At 46.7% G+C, this 18,927-nt stretch overlaps 1 protein-coding gene across 1 annotated transcript in view; it reads right to left on the bottom strand.

The window, feature by feature from the left end:
* The window catches only part of LOC109878472 (high affinity cAMP-specific and IBMX-insensitive 3',5'-cyclic phosphodiesterase 8A-like), a 155,985-nt gene that overhangs the window by 9,934 nt on the left and 127,124 nt on the right, over nt 1-18,927 (bottom strand). Inside the window, exons 11-16 of the mRNA XM_031812409.1 lie at nt 18,384-18,440; nt 18,168-18,257; nt 10,446-10,494; nt 10,164-10,296; nt 4,949-5,147; nt 1,521-1,738 (exon numbers count right to left, since the gene is read on the bottom strand). Coding sequence (XP_031668269.1) covers nt 1,521-1,738; nt 4,949-5,147; nt 10,164-10,296; nt 10,446-10,494; nt 18,168-18,257; nt 18,384-18,440 — 746 coding nt within the window. The remainder of the gene's footprint in view (nt 1-1,520; nt 1,739-4,948; nt 5,148-10,163; nt 10,297-10,445; nt 10,495-18,167; nt 18,258-18,383; nt 18,441-18,927) is intronic.

Below are 18,927 nucleotides of genomic sequence, written 5' to 3'. Positions count from 1 at the left end.
AGACATCGGGAGGGAGGAGAGGGGTGAGGAGAAAGAGAGAGAGAGACACACCGGGAGGGAGGAGGGGGGGGAGGAGAGGGGTGAGGAGAAAGAGAGAGAGACACATCGGGAGGGAGGAGAGGGGTGAGGAGAAAGAGAGAGAGAGAGACACATCGGGAGGGAGGAGAGGGGGGAGGAGAAAGAGAGAGAGAGAGACACATCGGGAGGGAGGAGAGGGGTGAGGAGAAAGAGAGAGAGAGAGACACATCGGGAGGGAGGAGAGGGGGGAGGAGAAAGAGAGAGAGAGAGAGACACATCGGGAGGGAGGAGAGGGGTGAGGAGAAAGAGAGAGAGAGAGACACATCGGGAGGGAGGAGAGGGGTGAGGAGAAAGAGAGAGCGAGAGACACATCGGGAGGGAGGAGAGGGGGGAGGAGAAAGAGAGAGAGAGAGAGACACATCGGGAGGGAGGAGAGGGGTGAGGAGAAAGAGAGAGAGAGAGAACACATCGGGAGGGAGGAGAGGGGGGAGGAGAGGGGTGAGGAGAAAGAGAGAGAGAGAGACATCGGGAGGGAGGAGAGGGGGGAGGAGAAAGAGAGAGAGAGAGAGACACATCGGGAGGGAGGAGAGGGGTGAGGAGAAAGAGAGAGAGAGAGACACATCGGGAGGGAGGAGAGGGGGGAGGAGAAAGAGAGAGAGAGAGAGACACATCGGGAGGGAGAGAGGGGGGAGGAGAAAGAGAGAGAGAGACACATCGGGAGGGAGGAGAGGGGGGAGGAGAGAGAGAGAGAGAAGAACAGAGAGAGAGAGAGAGAGAGAGAGAGAGAGAGAGAGAGAGAGAGAGAGAGAGAGAGAGAGAGAGAGACATCGGGAGGGAGGAGAGGGGGGAGGAGAAAGAGAGACACATCGGGAGGGAGGAGAGGGGTGAGGAGAAAGAGAGAGAGAGAGACACATCGGGAGGGAGGAGAGGGGGGAGGAGAAAGAGAGAGACACATCGGGAGGGAGGAGAGGGGGGAGGAGAGAGAGAGAGAGAAGAACAGAGAGAGAGAGAGAGAGAGAGAGAGAGAGAGAGAGAGAGAGAGAGAAGAACAGAGAGAGAGAGAGAGAGAGAGAGAGAGAGAGAGAGACATCGGGAGGGAGGAGGAGAAAGAGAGAGAGAGACACATCGGGAGGGAGGAGAGGGGGGAGGAGAAAGAGAGAGAGAGAGAGAGAGAGAGAGAGAGAGAGAGAGAAAGAAGCAGTGGAGGAGAGAGAGGAAAGGGGGGGGGGGAGAAGAACACAGAGAGAGACACGTTCACACAAAAAGCATTGGTAAATAAATGTGCTGAAAGCCCCTCTGGACAGTTCTAGCCTCCTGACTGTAGTGACAGAGGAGAGGAATGAATGGAGTGATTGTGTACCTTCCCCCATCCGAGGGAGAGCATTGCATGAGACACACTGCTCTGGGACTCAAATCACATGACTGCCCTGCCTCACTGTCTCTCTCACACACACGGACAGACAGACCAAACAGCCTCCCAGAAAACCCACAGACAGCCGTACCTCTCCATGTTCTTGAAGATGTTACACTTGTCGTCCCGTGTGGTGATCTGGAAGGCAAGGGCAGCGTGGTGGCTCTCTAGCACGGCCGTGTCGTTGTACAAGATGGCCAGCTCACTTCCTGCGTTACACAGGAAGCTGTTGGTGCGTCCCGGGTGATCCACGTCATGTACCGTGGCTGCTATCAGAGCCGCCACCTCATCAATCTGCTCCAGACTTTGCTGTTCGGGGAAGAAGATGAGTGTTTTCTTCCTGTTTAATATTAATGGAGCAGTTAGCGATTCCAGCTAGCGACCGTTTGGTTACAGGCCCAATGATCTAACGGCTAGGCTACCCTGCCGCCCCGTTACAGGCCCAATGATCTAACGGCTAGGCTACCCTGCCGCCCCGTTACAGGCCCAATGATCTAACGGCTAGGCTACCCTGCCGCCCCGTTACAGGCCCAATGATCTAACGGCTAGGCTACCCTGCCGCCCCGTTACAGGCCCAATGATCTAACGGCTAGGCTACCCTGCCGCCCCGTTACAGGCCCAATGATCTAACGGCTAGGCTACCCTGCCGCCCCGTTACAGGCCCAATGATCTAACGGCTAGGCTACCCTGCCGCCCCGTTACAGGCCCAATGATCTAACGGCTAGGCTACCCTGCCGCCCCGTTACAGGCCCAATGATCTAACGGCTAGGCTACCCTGCCGCCCCGTTACAGGCCCAATGATCTAACGGCTAGGCTACCCTGCCGCCCCGTTACAGGCCCAATGATCTAACGGCTAGGCTACCCTGCCGCCCCGTTACAGGCCCAATGATCTAACGGCTAGGCTACCCTGCCGCCCCGTTACAGGCCCAATGATCTAACGGCTAGGCTACCCTGCCGCCCCGTTACAGGCCCAATGATCTAACGGCTAGGCTACCCTGCCGCCCCGTTACAGGCCCAATGATCTAACGGCTAGGCTACCCTGCCGCCCCGTTACAGGCCCAATGATCTAACGGCTAGGCTACCCTGCCGCCCCGTTACAGGCCCAATTATCTAACGGCTAGGCTACCCTGCCGCCCCGTTACAGGCCCAATGATCTAACGGCTAGGCTACCCTGCCGCCCCGTTACAGGCCCAATGATCTAACGGCTAGGCTACCCTGCCGCCCCGTTACAGGCCCAATGATCTAACGGCTAGGCTACCCTGCCGCCCCGTTACAGGCCCAATGATCTAACGGCTAGGCTACCCTGCCGCCCCGTTACAGGCCCAATGATCTAACGGCTAGGCTACCCTGCCGCCCCGTTACAGGCCCAATGATCTAACGGCTAGGCTACCCTGCCGCCCCGTTACAGGCCCAATGATCTAACGGCTAGGCTACCCTGCCGCCCCGTTACAGGCCCAATGATCTAACGGCTAGGCTACCCTGCCGCCCCGTTACAGGCCCAATGATCTAACGGCTAGGCTACCCTGCCGCCCCGTTACAGGCCCAATGATCTAACGGCTAGGCTACCCTGCCGCCCCGTTACAGGCCCAATGATCTAACGGCTAGGCTACCCTGCCGCCCCGTTACAGGCCCAATGATCTAACGGCTAGGCTACCTGCTGCCCTATCGATTATGTTCATACTATTTATACCACCAAATTACCCTTACCATTGTCATTTTTAGTATGTGAACCCTGCAGGAACTGAACCCATGACCTTGGTGTTGCTAGTGGACGTGATCTTACTAACTGAACCCACCACCTTGGTGTTGCTAGTGACGTGATCTTACTAACTGAACCCACCACCTTGGTGTTGCTAGTGACGTGATCTTACTAACTGAACCCACCACCTTGGTGTTGCTAGTGACGTGATCTTACTAACTGAACCCACGAACTTGGTGTTGCTAGTGACGTGATCTTACTAACTGAACCCACCACCTTGGTGTTGCTAGTGACGTGATCTTACTAACTGAATCACTGATTGAATAGGCTGCTTTGAATATTTTAGGGGCTTTCTTCATCATGTATTTGTGTTGTGTCATGTTGTTTTAGGGGCTTTCTTAATCATGTATTTGTGCCGTGTCATGTTGTTTTAGGGGCTTTCTTAATCATGTATTTGTGTTGTGTCATGTTGTTTTAGGGGCTTTCTTAATCATGTATTTGTGTTGTGTCATGTTGTTTTAGGGGCTTTCTTAATCATGTAACACACCGTCAGGCACTTAGCCATGGGAAGTAGTTTGGGGGTATGGGTGCTGCAAATCTTTTAGCAAATTCTTTTTTTGGGGGGGGTGAAGAATTTATGGGGGGGTCCACGTTGAAGACGTCTATATCGGTCCTCTAATACAGAACTAGTAAAGGCCCAGTGCACTACACACACACACACACACAGGTCCAGACACACACACTCCTAACCTGATTAGTCTAGATGACTCTAGTGACATGTAGTTCCATGTTAGAGAGTAAAGGAGTCAAAGACGTTAGGATTATGACTTCCCACTGGACACAGACAGCAGGTCAACGCCTAGTTTTGGTTTACATTTGGGTGAGTTGTCAGTTAATGGGAAATCAAAGTGGAAATCAACAAAAAATGTCACAATGTCAATGGATTTAGGTTGCAAGTTGGGTAAAAAAAAAAAAAAATTCAGCAAAAAGTTGATGACCTTTTGTAAATCCAAACAGTTTTCAACGTTAATTCAATATCATCACATTACATTTTTGTTGTTGAAATGAGGTGGAATCACCATTTATTCAACCAGTTTTTGCCCAGTGGGTAGACGGTTGATTCCAGGAATCTTCTAACTGGAGTGTTTGGAAAACTTGGACATTTTGGGGAAGCTACCGGCATCGTGCAACTCTAATTACAACTTGGATTAAGCCATGCTTGGTGATTTGAGGAATGACAGTCCAGGATTGACTCATTGCTGTGTGCTTATTTCATTTCAATGTTTGTTACAAATGTTTTACTTCTGCTGTCTCTGAACAGGTCATACAGATTTACCTGTATAAATGAGGGGCAAACAAACATACAAACAAAACAAAGTAGACAAAAACAAACAAGACAAAACAAACAAGTCAAAACAAGACAAAACAAACAAGTCAAAACAAACAAGACAAAAACAAACAAGTCAAAACAAGACAAAACAAACAAGTCAAAACAAGACAAAACAAACAAGACAAAACAAACAAGACAAAACAAACAAGACAAAACAAACAAGACAAAACAAACAAGACAAAACAAGACAAAACAAACAAGACAAAACAAACAAGACAAAAACAAACAAGTCAAAACAAGACAAAACAAACAAGACAAAACAAACAAGTCAAAACAAGACAAAACAAACAAGACAAAACAAGACAAAACAAACAAGACAAAACAAACAAGACAAAACAAACAAGACAAAAACAAACAAGTCAAAACAAGACAAAACAAACGAGACAAAACTGTCTGACCCAGTGGCGGCCATCTTGGACGGCCATCTTACCTTGACCCTCTCCTTGCAGAGGAAGTATGAGGTAGCGTGCAGGACATCGGCAGCATGCGAGGAGTTGTGGTAGGAGTTGGTGGAGTGGTAGTTAGCCTCGATCCCCTGCAGCCAGGAGCGGAGAGTGGCCTCGGGACAGCTCAGGAACTCACACACCCCGAACCGAGAGAAGATCTTCAGGCCCAGATAGGTCAGAGGCCTGGGAGGAGACAATTACCAGACAGCATGAAGGTTAGGACGAACAGAATGGAGGAGTTCAATACCACAGAGTTAAGTGCGGTACACTGTGTAACCTCATCTCTTCTGCCATAACCCAGCTTCCCAATCCAATCCCTCTGACACTCAACAGGTCATTTATAGGGCACTATTTTTCACCAGGGCCCCCCAAAAAGCCCCCCCCCCCCCCCCCAAAAAAAAAAAAACATGATTTGGGGGATTTTCACGTAATGTAGAATGGTCCTTTGAAGGAAGGATTGTTGACATATATTTGATATTTGCATCTTAAAGACATGTTCAGGTAATTTGGCAACTAAGAAAGACCTGCCGCTTTGGGCTGGATGTGTCAGTGTGTAGTTCATACATGCATAATCTATGAGCAGAATTCGTCTTACCTCAATATGAGCCACAAAATCCATAGATGAAAATGACTGCTTCTTTAATCTATATTTGTATTTATTATGGATCCCCATTACTCTTCCTTGGGTCCAGCAGAATTAAGGCAGTTATACCATTTTAAAAACATCACAATACATTCATTACAGAATTTCACAACATACTGTGTGTGTGCCCATAGTCCACTATCACATATCTACAGAGACAAATCCATGTGTACGTGTGTGTGCCCATAGTCCACTATCACATATCTACAGAGACAAATACATGTGTACGTGTGTGTATAGTGTGTATGTTATCATGTGTGTGTGTCTGTGTCTGTGTCTGTGTGTGTGCCCATAGTCCACTATCACATATCTACAGAGACAAATACATGTGTACGTGTGTGTATAGTGTGTATGTTATCATGTGTGTGTGTCTGTGTCTGTGTCTGTGTGTGTGCCCATAGTCCACTATCACATATCTACAGAGACAAATACATGTGTACGTGTGTGTATAGTGTGTATGTTATCATGTGTGTGTGTCTGTGTCTGTGTCTGTGTGTGTGCCCATAGTCCACTATCACATATCTACAGAGACAAATACATGTGTACGTGTGTGTATAGTGTGTATGTTATCATGTGTGTGTGTCTGTGTCTGTGTCTGTGTGTGTGCCCATAGTCCACTATCACATATCTACAGAGACAAATACATGTGTACGTGTGTGTATAGTGTGTATGTTATCATGTGTGTGTGTCTGTGTCTGTGTCTGTGTGTGTGCCCATAGTCCACTATCACATATCTACAGAGACAAATACATGTGTACGTGTGTGTATAGTGTGTATGTTATCATGTGTGTGTGTCTGTGTCTGTGTCTGTGTGTGTGCCCATAGTCCACTATCACATATCTACAGAGACAAATACATGTGTACGTGTGTGTATAGTGTGTATGTTATCATGTGTGTGTGTCTGTGTCTGTGTCTGTGTGTGTGCCCATAGTCCACTATCACATATCTACAGAGACAAATACATGTGTACGTGTGTGTATAGTGTGTATGTTATCATGTGTGTGTGTCTGTGTCTGTGTCTGTGTGTGTGCCCATAGTCCACTATCACATATCTACAGAGACAAATACATGTGTACGTGTGTGTATAGTGTGTATGTTATCATGTGTGTGTGTCTGCATGTGTCTGTGCCTTTGTGCCTTTGTGTGTGTCTCTTCATAGTCCACTACCACATATCTACAGAGACAAATCCATGTGTACGTGTGTGTATAGTGTGTATGTTATCATGTGTGTGTGTGTGTGTGTGTGTGTGTGTGTCTATTCACAGTCCCCGCTGTTCCATAAGGTGTATATTTACCTGCTTTTTAAATCTGATTCTACTGCTGCATCAGTTACCTGATGTGGAATAGAGTTCCATGTAGTCATGGCTCTATGTAGTACTGTGGAATAGAGTTCCATGTAGTCATGGCTCTATGTAGTACTGTGGAATAGAGTTCCATGTAGTCATGGCTCTATGTAGTACTGTGGAATAGAGTTCCATGTAGTCATGGCTCTATGTAGTACTGTGGAATAGAGTTCCATGTAGTCATGGCTCTATGTAGTACTGTGGAATAGAGTTCCATGTAGTCATGGCTCTATGTAGTACTGTGGAATAGAGTTCCATGTAGTCATGGCTCTATGTAGTACTGTGGAATAGAGTTCCATGTAGTCATGGCTCTATGTAGTACTGTGGAATAGAGTTCCATGTGGTCATGGCTCTATGTAGTACTGTGGAATAGAGTTCCATGTGGTCATGGCTCTATGTAGTACTGTGTGCCTCCCATAGTCTGTTCTGGACTTGGGGACTGTGAAGAGACCTCTGGTGGCATGTCTTGTGGGGGTATGTATGGGTGTCCGAGCTGTGTGCTAGTATTTTAAACAGACAGCTCGGTACCTTCAGCTTGTCAACACCTCTTACAAAAACAAGTAATGAGGAAGTCAATCTCTCTTCCACTTTGAGTCATGAGAGATTGACATGCATATTATTAATGTTAGCTCTCTGTGTACCTCTAAGGGCCAGCTGTGCTGCCCTGTTCTGAGCCAAATGTAATTTCCTAAGTCCCTCTTTGAGGCACCTGTCCACACGACTGGACAGTAGTCCAGGTGAGACAAAACCAGGGCCTGTAGGACCTGCCTTGTTGACAGTGTGGTTAAGGAAGGTAGAAACCAGGGCCTGTAGGACCTGCCTTGTTGACAGTGTTGTTAAGAAGGCAGAGCAGTGCTTTATTATGGACAGACTTCTCCCATCTTAGCTACTGTTGTATCAATATGTTTTGACCATGACAGTTTTACAATCCATGGTTACTCCACAAAGTGTAGTCACCTCAACTTGCTCATTTTCCACATTATTCATTACGAGATGTAGTTGAGGTTTAGGGTTTAGTGAATGATTTGTCCCAAATACACTGCTTTTAGTTTTGGAAATATTTAGGACTAACTTATTCTTTGCTACCCATTCCCGAAACTAACTGCAGCTCTTTGTTATGTGTTTCAGTCATTTCAGTCGCTGTAGTAGCTGACGTGTACAGTGTTGAGTCATCCACATACATAGACACACTGGCTTTACTCAAAGTCAGTGGCATGTTGTTAGTAAAGGTTGAAAAAAAAATCAAGGGGCCTAAACTGCTACCCTGGGGAATTCCTGCTTCTACCAGGATTACGTTGGAAAGGCATCCATTCTAGAACACCCTCTGTGTTCTGTTAGACAAGTAACTCTTTATCCACATTATAGCCGGGGCTGTAAAGCCAGAACACATACGTTTTTCCCCAGCAGTAGATCAATAATGTCCAAAGCTGTAAAGAAGTCTAACAAGACAGCCCCTACAAGCTGCACTGTGCCATTTCCCCCCACGTGGGCCAGCCCCCTAGCAATTCGAGTTCCAACCAATGAGCTTCAGCCCCTTGCATTTGAGATTACAAGAGAATCTTTTTAAAGTATAATTGAGAAATAATTTATTCATGAAATCTTGCTTTAAAACTGCATTTTGTTTCATCTGTAGTTGCTACAAAACAAAATTGGTGTCATGTAAAGCTTTACCCGCTTATGAATACCAAAAAAATATAAACATGAATATTGAAAATATAAAAATTTTTGACAAATGTTTCAATATATTGTTGAACAAGAACATAATATACTCTACAGACATATCAATGTTCTAGAGTGGGATCTCTGCTACTTTCAGAGATGATTTGTAAGAACTACCAACAGAGTGAATGTGAAAATGGATTCAAAATGGTCGCCCTCTGCTGGTGATTTGCAGGATGTGCAATGATTACAAGTAAAAGGAGGGCTGTGATTGGTTACATTGCCGACTATGCCCATTTCTATGTATAAAATGGGCCGTAACTTTAAAACTAGCAGAGATTCCACTTTGTAACTTTGATATGCCCGTATAGTATTATTATATTCAACAATATATTGAAACATTTGGCAAAATTAAAAAAATATTCATGTTTATATTTTTCAATATTCATAAATTCATTGTAAGAAAAAGATTGTTATTGAAATCAAAATACTAATCATGTTACATATTACGAAGTTTCACGTGACACAGATCGTTTTCTTTGTAGCGTCTATAGATGAAACATAATGGAGTCTTAAAGGAGGTCTGGGTAAAGCCAAAAAAAAATTCACAAATATTACAAACTTCAATTCATTATTTCTCAAATGTGCTTTTAGGTACAAAGATACATAGGAACTAAATGGATAGAATGGAGTGAAAATCTCCTAAATCATGGTCTTTTTTTTTGTGTCCTGGTTTCGTGAGGAATCACCCATATGCCTCTGGTTGAAAGTAGTGCACTATATAGAGGGATATGGTCCCATTTAGGATGCACCCATTAGCTTCACAGCCGGTTTACAGTATTGGTAGAATTGTCTCTGTATTACTGTGGCTTCTGGACCTCTAAACCAAACCACAGTAGAGATGAAAGTCTTTATGATCGGACTCAATGCTTTTGATTCCACCTCCTGGGACACCGTTTTCCTCAGTTATTTTGATAAAGCTGGCTGAAGTGAATATTTATAAAAGTGTTACTACAGCATTATAACAGTGTTATTACAGTGTTATAACCTCCCCTCACCGTTTCAGACAGGCAGTCTCCAGGTTGAAGATGGTTATTACAACATTAGAGTGTTATTACAGTGTTATAACCTCCCCTCACCGTTTGAGACAGGCAGTCTCCAGGTTGAAGATGTTATTACAACATTAGAGTGTTATTACAGTGTTATAACCTCCCTCACCGTTTCAGACAGGCAGTCTCCAGGTTGAATTTTATTACAGTGTTATAACCTCCCTCACCGTTTCAGACAGGCAGTCTCCAGGTTGAATGTTATTACAGTGTTATAACCTCCCTCACCGTTTCAGACAGGCAGTCTCCAGGTTGAAGATGGTTATTACAACATTAGAGTGTTATTACAGTGTTATAACCTCCCCTCACCGTTTGAGACAGGCAGTCTCCAGGTTGAATGTTATTACAGTGTTATAACCTCCCTCACCGTTTCAGACAGGCAGTCTCCAGGTTGAAGATGGTTATTACAACATTAGAGTGTTATTACAGTGTTATAACCTCCCCTCACCGTTTCAGACAGGCAGTCTCCAGGTTGAAGATGTCAAAGTCCCAGGAGTCTTCATTCTCCATTGTCTGGGCAACGTGAGGAGGGATGTCATTTAACGACAGGGGCATGGCTAGGTGACTTGGGAGGTGGGGCTCTGAGAGGGGGGACGGTGCGGGGGGTGAGGAGAGGGGGAGGTGTTGGGGGGAGAGAGAGAGACAAATCAAAACGGCGCTTTACGTGATCAACATCATTATCGTAATCATCATCTTCATCACTATGCCAGGAGAGCAATACTGTACGTACGTTTCGCAGCAAAGATGTATTCGTTTCCTGATAATCTGCGCAAGCCATCCTGTGAAAGAATGAGAGAGAGAGAGAGAGAGAGAAAGAAAGAGCAAGATAGAGAGAAAGAGAGAGAGAGAGAAAGAGGGAGAAAGAGAGAGAGAGAGAGAGAGAGAGAGAGAGAGAGAGAGAGAGAGAGAGAGAGAAAGAGAGAGAGAAAGAGAGAGAGAGAGAAAGAGAGAGAGACAAACAGAGAGAATAATAATTATATCAGTCCATAGTTTCAGACACTGTCAAATCAAATGAATGTCAAGAAGCTACTACGCTCAATCCATAACCATGTACCACTTTAATAGACTACAGCTCATCATTCAACACCATAGTACCCTCCAAGCTCATCATCAAGCTGGAGGCCCTGGGTCTCAATTCCCCCTGTGCAATTGGGTCCTGGACTTTCTGATGGGCCTCCCTCAGGTGGTGAAGGTAGGAAACAACATCTCCACTTCGCTGACCATCAAAACTGGGGCCCCACAAGGGTGCGTGCTCAGCCCCCTCCTGTACTTCCTGTTCACCTGACTGCGTGGCCAAGCACGCCTCCAACTCAATCATCAAGTTTACAGACAACACTACAGTGGTAGGCTTGATTCCCAACAACGACGAGACGGCCTACAGGGAGGAGGTGAGGGCACTCGGAGTGTGGTGTCAGGAAAACAACCTCTCACTCAACGTCAACAAAACAAAGGAGATGATCGTGGACGTCAGGAAACAGCAGAGGGAGCACCCACCTATCTACATCAACGGGACAGTAGTGGAGAAGGTGGAAAGTTTTAAGTTCCTCGGGGGACACATCACAGACAAACTGAAATGGTCCACCCACACTGACAGTGTGGTGAAGGCGCAACAGAGCCTCTTCAACCTCAGGAGACTGAAGAAATGTGGCTTGTCACCTAAAACCCTTACAAAGTTTTACAGATGCACAATCGAGAGCATCCTGTCAGGCTGTATCACCGCCTGGTACGGCAACTGCACCACCCACAACCGCAAGGCTCTCCAGAGGATGGTGTAGTCTGCACAACGCATCACCGGGGGATAACTACCTGCCCTCCAAGACACCTACAGCACCCGATGTCACAGGAAGGCCAAAAAGATCAAGGACAACAACCACCCGAGCTACTGCCTGTTCACCCCGCTACCATCCAGAAGGCGAGGTCAGTACAGGTGCATCAAAGCTGGGACCAAGAGAAAGAAAAACAGCTTCTATCTCAAGGCCATCAGACTGCTAAACAGCTATCACTAACTCAGAGAGACTGCTACCTACATAGACACTCATATCAATGGCCACTTTAATAAATGGATCACTAAACAATGGCCACTTTAATAAATGGATCACTAAACAATGGCCACTTTAATAAATGGATCACTAAACAATGCCACTTTAATAAATGGATCACTAAACAATGGCCACTTTAATAAATGGATCACTAAACAATGGCCACTTTAATAAATGGATCACTAAACAATGGCCACTTTAATAAATGGATCACTAAACAATGGCCACTTTAATAAATGGATCACTAAACAATGGCCACTTTAATAAATGGATCACTAAACAATGGCCACTTTAATAAATGGATCACTAAACAATGGCCACTTTAATAAATGGATCACTAAACAATGGCCACTTTAATAAATGGATCACTAAACAATGGCCACTTTAATAAATGGATCACTAAACAATGGCCACTTTAATAAATGGATCACTAAACAATGGCCACTTTAATAAATGGATCACTAAACAATGGCCACTTTAATAAATGGATCACTAAACAATGGCCACTTTAATAAATGGATCACTAAACAATGGCCACTTTAATAAATGGATCACTAAACAATGGCCACTTTAATAAATGGATCACTAAACAATGGCCACTTTAATAAATGGATCACTAAACAATGGCCACTTTAATAAATGGATCACTAAACAATGGCCACTTTAATAAATGGATCACTAAACAATGGCCACTTTAATAAATGGATCACTAAACAATGGCCACTTTAATAAATGGATCACTAAACAACTGCGTTTATTTTCAGCAAACTTAACATGTCTAAATATTTGTATGAACATAACAAGATTCAACAACTGAGACACAGACTAACAGAAATTGAATAATGTGTCCCCTGAACAAAGGGAGGGGGGTCAAAATCAAAAGTAACAGTCAGTATCTGGTGTGGCCACCAGCTGCATTATGTACTGCAGTGCATCTCCTCCTCATGGACTGCACCAGATTTGCCAGTTCCTGCTGTGAGATGTTGCCCCACTCTTCCACCAAGGCATCTTCAAGTTCACAGACATTTCTGGGGGGAACGGGCCTGGCCCTCACCCTCCGATCCAATAGGTCCCAGACATGTCTGGGGGGAAAGGCCCTAGCCCTCACCCTCCGATCCAACAGGTCCCAGACATTTCTGGGGGAAAGGCCCTAGCCCTCACCCTCCGATCCAACAGGTCCCAGACATTTCTGGGGGAAAGGCCCTTGCCCTCACCCTCCGATCCAACAGGTCCCAGACATTTCTGGGGGGGAAAGGCCCCTACCCCTCACCCTCTGGTCCAACAGGTCCCAGACGTGCTCAATGGGATTGAGATCCAGGCTCTTCACTGGCCATGGCAGAACACTGGCATTCCTGTCTTGCAGGAAATCACACACAGAACGAGCAGTATGGCTGGTGGCATTGTCATGCTGGAGGGTCATGGCAGGATGAGCCTGCAGGAAGGGTACCACACGAGGGAGGATGATGTCTTCCCTGTAACGCACAGCGTTGAGATTGCCTGCAATGACAGCAAGTTCAGTCCGATGATGCTGTGACACACCGGCTCATGACAGAACCTCCACCTCCAAATCGATCCCGCTCCAGAGTACAGGCCTCGGTGGAACGGTCATTCCTTCGACGATAAAGGCGAATCCGACCATCACCCCTGGTGAGGCAAAACCACGACTCCTCAGGGGAAGAGCCCTTTTTGCCTCCTTCTGTCTGGTCCACAGACGGAGGGGGTTGTGCCCAGAGGCGACGTTGTTGCCGGTGATGTCTTTTGTGGACCTGCCTTACAACAGGCCTACAAGCCCTCAGTCCAGCCTCTCTCAGCCTATTGCGGACAGTCTGAGCACTGACGGAGGGTGTATTGTGTATTCCTGGTGTAACTCGGGCGATTGTTGTTGCCATCCTGTATCGATCCTGTGCAGGTGTCGTTGCCATCCTGTATCCTGTACCGATCCTGTGCAGGTGTCGTTGCCATCCTGTATCCTGTACCGATCCTGTGCAGGTGTCGTTGCCATCCTGTATCCTGTACCGATCCTGTGCAGGTGTCGTTGCCATCCTGTACCTGTCCCACAGGTGTGATGTTCGGATGTACCGATCCTGTGCAGGTGTTGTTACACGTGGTCTGCCACTGCGAGGTTATTTGGATTTTTACAAATGATCTTTGAAAGACAGGGTCTCCCCACTGTAGGTACATATTCTTATTCCGTCCCTTTAGGTTTGTGTGTATCAGGTAGTTGTTGTGGAACTATTAGATGACTTGTTAGATGTTACTGCACTGTCGGAACTAGAAGCACAAGCATTTCGCTACACTCGCATTAACATCTGCTAACCATGTGTATGTGACCAATAAAATCTGCTAACCAATAACATCTGCATCTGTGAATGTGACCAATAGCATCTGTGAATGTGACCAATAGCATCTGTGAATGTGACCAATAGCATCTGTGAATGTGACCAATAGCATCTGTGAATGTGACCAATAGCATCTGTGAATGTGACCAATAGCATCTGTGAATGTGACCAATAGCATCTGTGAATGTGACCAATAGCATCTGTGAATGTGACCAATAGCATCTGTGAATGTGACCAATAGCATCTGTGAATGTGACCAATAGCATCTGTGAATGTGACCAATAGCATCTGTAAATGTGACCAATAGCATCTGTGAATGTGACCAATAGCATCTGTGAATGTGACCAATAGCATCTGTAAATGTGACCAATAGCATCTGTGAATGTGACCCCCAAAAAATAGTGATTTGATTTCGGCGTTTCCTCAGCCGTCGTCTTCCTATCACCAGACAGACATGTAATGAATTACAACTAAACCCCTTGTTCCTCCACCATGATCTTCTTACAGACTTCATTCATGATTCAGAGATTCCTAACGTTGCAACCCAAGCTAAGTCTGTGTAATAAAACTAGTATCTGGTTTGGAGAATGATGACCACCATATGTGTGGCCCGTACAGCGGTGTCCAAACGGACATCGGTCCAAATGGACCATGTCTATGTGCCAACGCTAGTCAATGGATGAATCTCTCCCAAAACCCTCAGGACTGTTTCCTGTTGTCGTCGCCACAGCTAGTTACACTGCAGCACGTTGTGAATGGGTATTGGCCAAGGCAGCTACAGCATCTGTAGTGTGTGTGTGGTGTGTGTGTGTGTGTGTGTACTGTCTCTGTGTGTGTGTGTGTGTGTGTCTGTGTGTGTACTGTCTCTGTGTGTGTGTGTGTGTGTCTGTGTGTGTACTGTCTGTGTGTGTGTGTGTCTGTGTGTGTGTGTGTGTGTGTCTGTGTCTGTGTGTGTGTGTGTGTGTACTGTGTGTGTGTGTGTGTGTGTGTGTGTACTGTCTCTGTGTGTGTGTGTGTGTCTGTGTCTGTGTGTGTACTGTCTCTGTGTGTGTGTGTGTGTGTGTCTGTGTGTGTACTGTCTGTGTGTGTGTGTGTGTGTACTGTCTGTGTGTGTGTGTGTGTGTGTGTGTGTGTGTGTGTGTGTGTGTGTGTGTGTGTGTGTGTGTGTGTGTGTGTACTGTCTCTGTGTCTGTCTGTGTGTGTGTGTTCCTCTTGTTGTCACCACAGCACGGTTTGAGTGTGAATGACACATATTCTGACGTGAGAGAGATGAACCTCTGTGCTCTTAACTGAATAGCTCTCAGTATCTCCCAGCATGCCTGGGCTGTGGAGTTGTAGGTAACAGGCAGTACCCTCACCAAGGCTACCACAGCATCTGCAGTGTGTACTGGCTCTCTGTGTGTGTGTGTGTGTGTGTGTGTGTGTGTGTGTGTGTGTGTGTGTGTGTGTGTGTGTGTACTGTCTCTGTGTGTGTGTGTGTGTGTCTGTGTGTGTACTGTCTGTGTGTGTGTGTGTCTGTGTGTGTACTGTCTGTGTGTGTGTGTGTGTGTGTGTGTGTGTGTGTGTGTCTGTGTGTCTGTCTGTGTGTGTGTGTACTGTCTCTGTGTGTGTACTGTCTCTGTGTGTGTACTGTCTCTGTGTGTGTGTCTGTCTGTCTGTCTGTCTGTCTGTCTGTCTGTCTGTCTGTCTGTCTGTGTGTGTGTGTACTGTCTCTGTGTGTGTGTGTGTGTCTGTGTGTGTGTGTGTGTGTGTGTGTCTGTCTGTGTGTGTATTGTCTCTGTGTGTGTACTGTCTCTGTGTGTGTGTGTGTGTGTGTCTGTGGTGTGTGTGTGTGTGTGTACTGTCTCTGTGTGTGTGTTTCTGTGTGTGTCTGTCTGTCTGTCTGTCTGTGTGTGTGTGTATGTGTGTGTGTACTGTCTCTGTGTGTGTGTGTGTCTGTGTGTGTGTGTGTGTGTACTGTCTCTGTGTGTGTGTGTGTGTATGTGTGTGTGTGTGTGTGTGTGTGTGTCACTGAGAGACAGAGGAGTGAGTGTTTACTTAGCGAGTGAGAAAGGAAGAGGAGTAGGGTTCACCTTTGACCCCTACATTGTCAGATCGCAGCGTTGCTTCTGTACACAGCAGCTATTTAAAGACCGTCCTCTCCTGATTCCACAACAGCTCGCTTTGAACAGCCTGTCTGTGGTGCTATCCGCTCAGTGCAGAACTACAGTACCTGTCTGTGGTGCTATCTGCTCAGTGCAGAACTACAGTACCTGTCCTGTGGTGCTATCCGCTCAGTGCAGAACTACAGTACCTGTCTGTGGTGCTATCCGCTCAGTGCAGAACTACAGTACCTGTCTGTGGTGCTATCCGCTCAGTGCTAGAACTACAGTACCTGTCTGTGGTGCTATCCGCTCAGTGCCAGAACTACAGTACCTGTCTGTGGTGCTATCCGCTCAGTGCAGAACTACAGTACCTGTCTGTGGTGCTATCCGCTCAGTGCTAGAACTACAGTACCTGTCTGTTGGTGCTATCCGCTCAGTGCAGAACTACAGTACCTGTCTGTGGTGCTATCCGCTCAGTGCCAGAACTACAGTACCTGTCTGTGGTGCTATCCGCTCAGTGCAGAACTACAGTACCTGTCTGTGGTGCTATCCGCTCAGTGCAGAACTACAGTACCTGTCTGTGGTGCTATCCGCTCAGTGCTAGAACTACTACAGTACCGGCCCAGAATACATCACTGTCGTACCAAAGCAGTTTAGGCTGGAACAAACATCGGACTCCACAGAATAAATACTAATAGTAAACATATTAAAACCCATTTCAAGCTACATACATAATGATCTGGGATGGAACACAAGATACACTACCATTCAGATAGTTCACCTTCTCTGATTTAATCTCTCTCCCTCTCTCTCTCGCTCCCCCCCCCCCCCTCTCTCCCCCCTCTCTCCCTCCCTCTCGCTCCCTCCCCCCCTCTCTCCCCCCTCTCTCCCCCCTTCTCTCCCTCTCTCTCTCGCTCCCTCCCCCCCTCTCTCCCCCCTTCTCTCCCTCCCTCTCGCTCCCTCCCCCCCTCTCTCCCCCCTCTCTCCCCCCTTCTCTCCCTCCCTCTCGCTCCCTCCCCCCCTCTCTCCCCCCCCCTCTCTCCCCCCTTCTCTCCCTGCCTCTCGCTCCCCTCCCTCCCATCCTCTGTCAGTCGTGTTAAGTAAATAATTCTCATTCATCTAGTCTTCCTAAGAACAGGATGTTTCCAGACTGCTGGAGTCCAGAGGGAGACAGGAGTGTCAGCCAGTGTGGTGTTTCAGTGGTGTGTTTCTGATTCAGTGTGTGTGTGTTTCAGTGTGTGTTTCTGATTCAGTGAGTGTGTGTTTCAGTGTGTGTTTCTGATTCAGTGAGTGTGTGTTTCAGTGTGTGTTTCAGTGTGTGTGTGTTTCAGTGTGTGTTTCTGATTCAGTGTGTGTGTGTTTCAGTGTGTGTTTCTGATTCAGTGAGTGTGTGTTTCAGTGTGTGTTTCAGTGTGAGTTTCTGATTCAGTGTGTGTGTGTTTCAGTGTGTGTGTGTTTCAGTGTGTGTGTGTTTCAGTGTGTGTGTGTTTCAGTGTGTGTGTGTTTCAGTGTGTGTGTTTCAGTGTGTGTGGTGTTTCAGTGTGTGTGTGTTTCAGTGTGTGTTTCAGTGTGTGTGTGTTTCAGTGTGTGTGTGTTTCAGTGTGTGTTTTCAGTGTGTGTGTGTTTCAGTGTGTGTGTGTTTTCAGTGTGTGTTTCAGTGTGTGTGTGTTTCAGTGTGTGTGTGTGTTTCAGTGTGTGTAGCCTATCCTCTCCAGCTTACTGGAGCACAAAGGACAATCTAACACTTCCTCTGGGGCAGCAGCCAAGACTGCCAACTTGGCACTCTCTCTCTACTCTGCTACGGCCGCGTACACACACACGCACGCACACACGCACGCACACACACACACACACACACACAGTAAACAGAGACATACAAGGCTCACGTACACTTCACTGTACACAGGCGTGCATGCACACACTTTCTCCTTAGTGCCCAGCTGAGGAGAGTAGAGCTCTGCATCTATTGACCCCTAACCCAGACCTTTACCGTCATCAGTCCTCCCACCAGGTCGTTAGTATGAGGGTCTTCCTCCTTGGTGCCCAGCTGAGGAGAGTAGAGCTCTGCATCTATTGACCCCTAACCCCAGACCTTTACCGTCATCAGTCCTCCCACCAGGTCGTTAGTATGAGGGTCTTCCTCCTTAGTGCCCAGCTGAGGAGAGTAGAGCTCTGCATCTATTGACCCCTAACCCCAGACCTTTACCGTCATCAGTCCTCCCACCAGGTCGTTAGTATGAGGGTCTTCCTCCTTGGTGCCCAGCTGAGGAGAGTAGAAGCTCTGTGGTCCTCAGGATCTCCAGGACCCGGTCCAGGGCCTCTGCTACGGCATTGGACTAGACTCCTGGCTGCGTTGATGATGTGATCACCTGGAGGGGTGAATGGTAACCACAGATATCATGGTTAGAAGAGAGAGAAGATTATCATGGTTAGATAGAGAGATATCATGGTTGGATATCAGAGAGAGATATCATGGTGAGATCGAGAGAAAGATATCATGGTTAGATAGAGAGAGATATCATGGTGAGATAGAGAGGAAAGATATCATGGTTAGATAGAGAGAGAGAATCATGGTTAGATAGAGAGAAAGATATCATGGTTAGAGAGAGAGAGATATCATGGTTAGAGAGAGAAGATATCATGGTTAGAGAGAGAGATATCATGGTTAGATAGAGAGATATCATGGTTTAGAGAGAGAGAGAGATATCATGGTTAGATAGAGAGAGAAATATCATGGTTAGATAGAGAGA

The sequence above is a fragment of the Oncorhynchus kisutch genome, unplaced genomic scaffold, assembly GCF_002021735.2.
Source record: "Oncorhynchus kisutch isolate 150728-3 unplaced genomic scaffold, Okis_V2 Okis03b-Okis08b_hom, whole genome shotgun sequence".
NCBI classification, from domain to species: domain Eukaryota; kingdom Metazoa; phylum Chordata; class Actinopteri; order Salmoniformes; family Salmonidae; genus Oncorhynchus; species Oncorhynchus kisutch.
The sequence above is the reverse complement of the archived record's forward strand: the minus strand, read 5'-3'. Positions and strand labels throughout refer to the sequence as shown.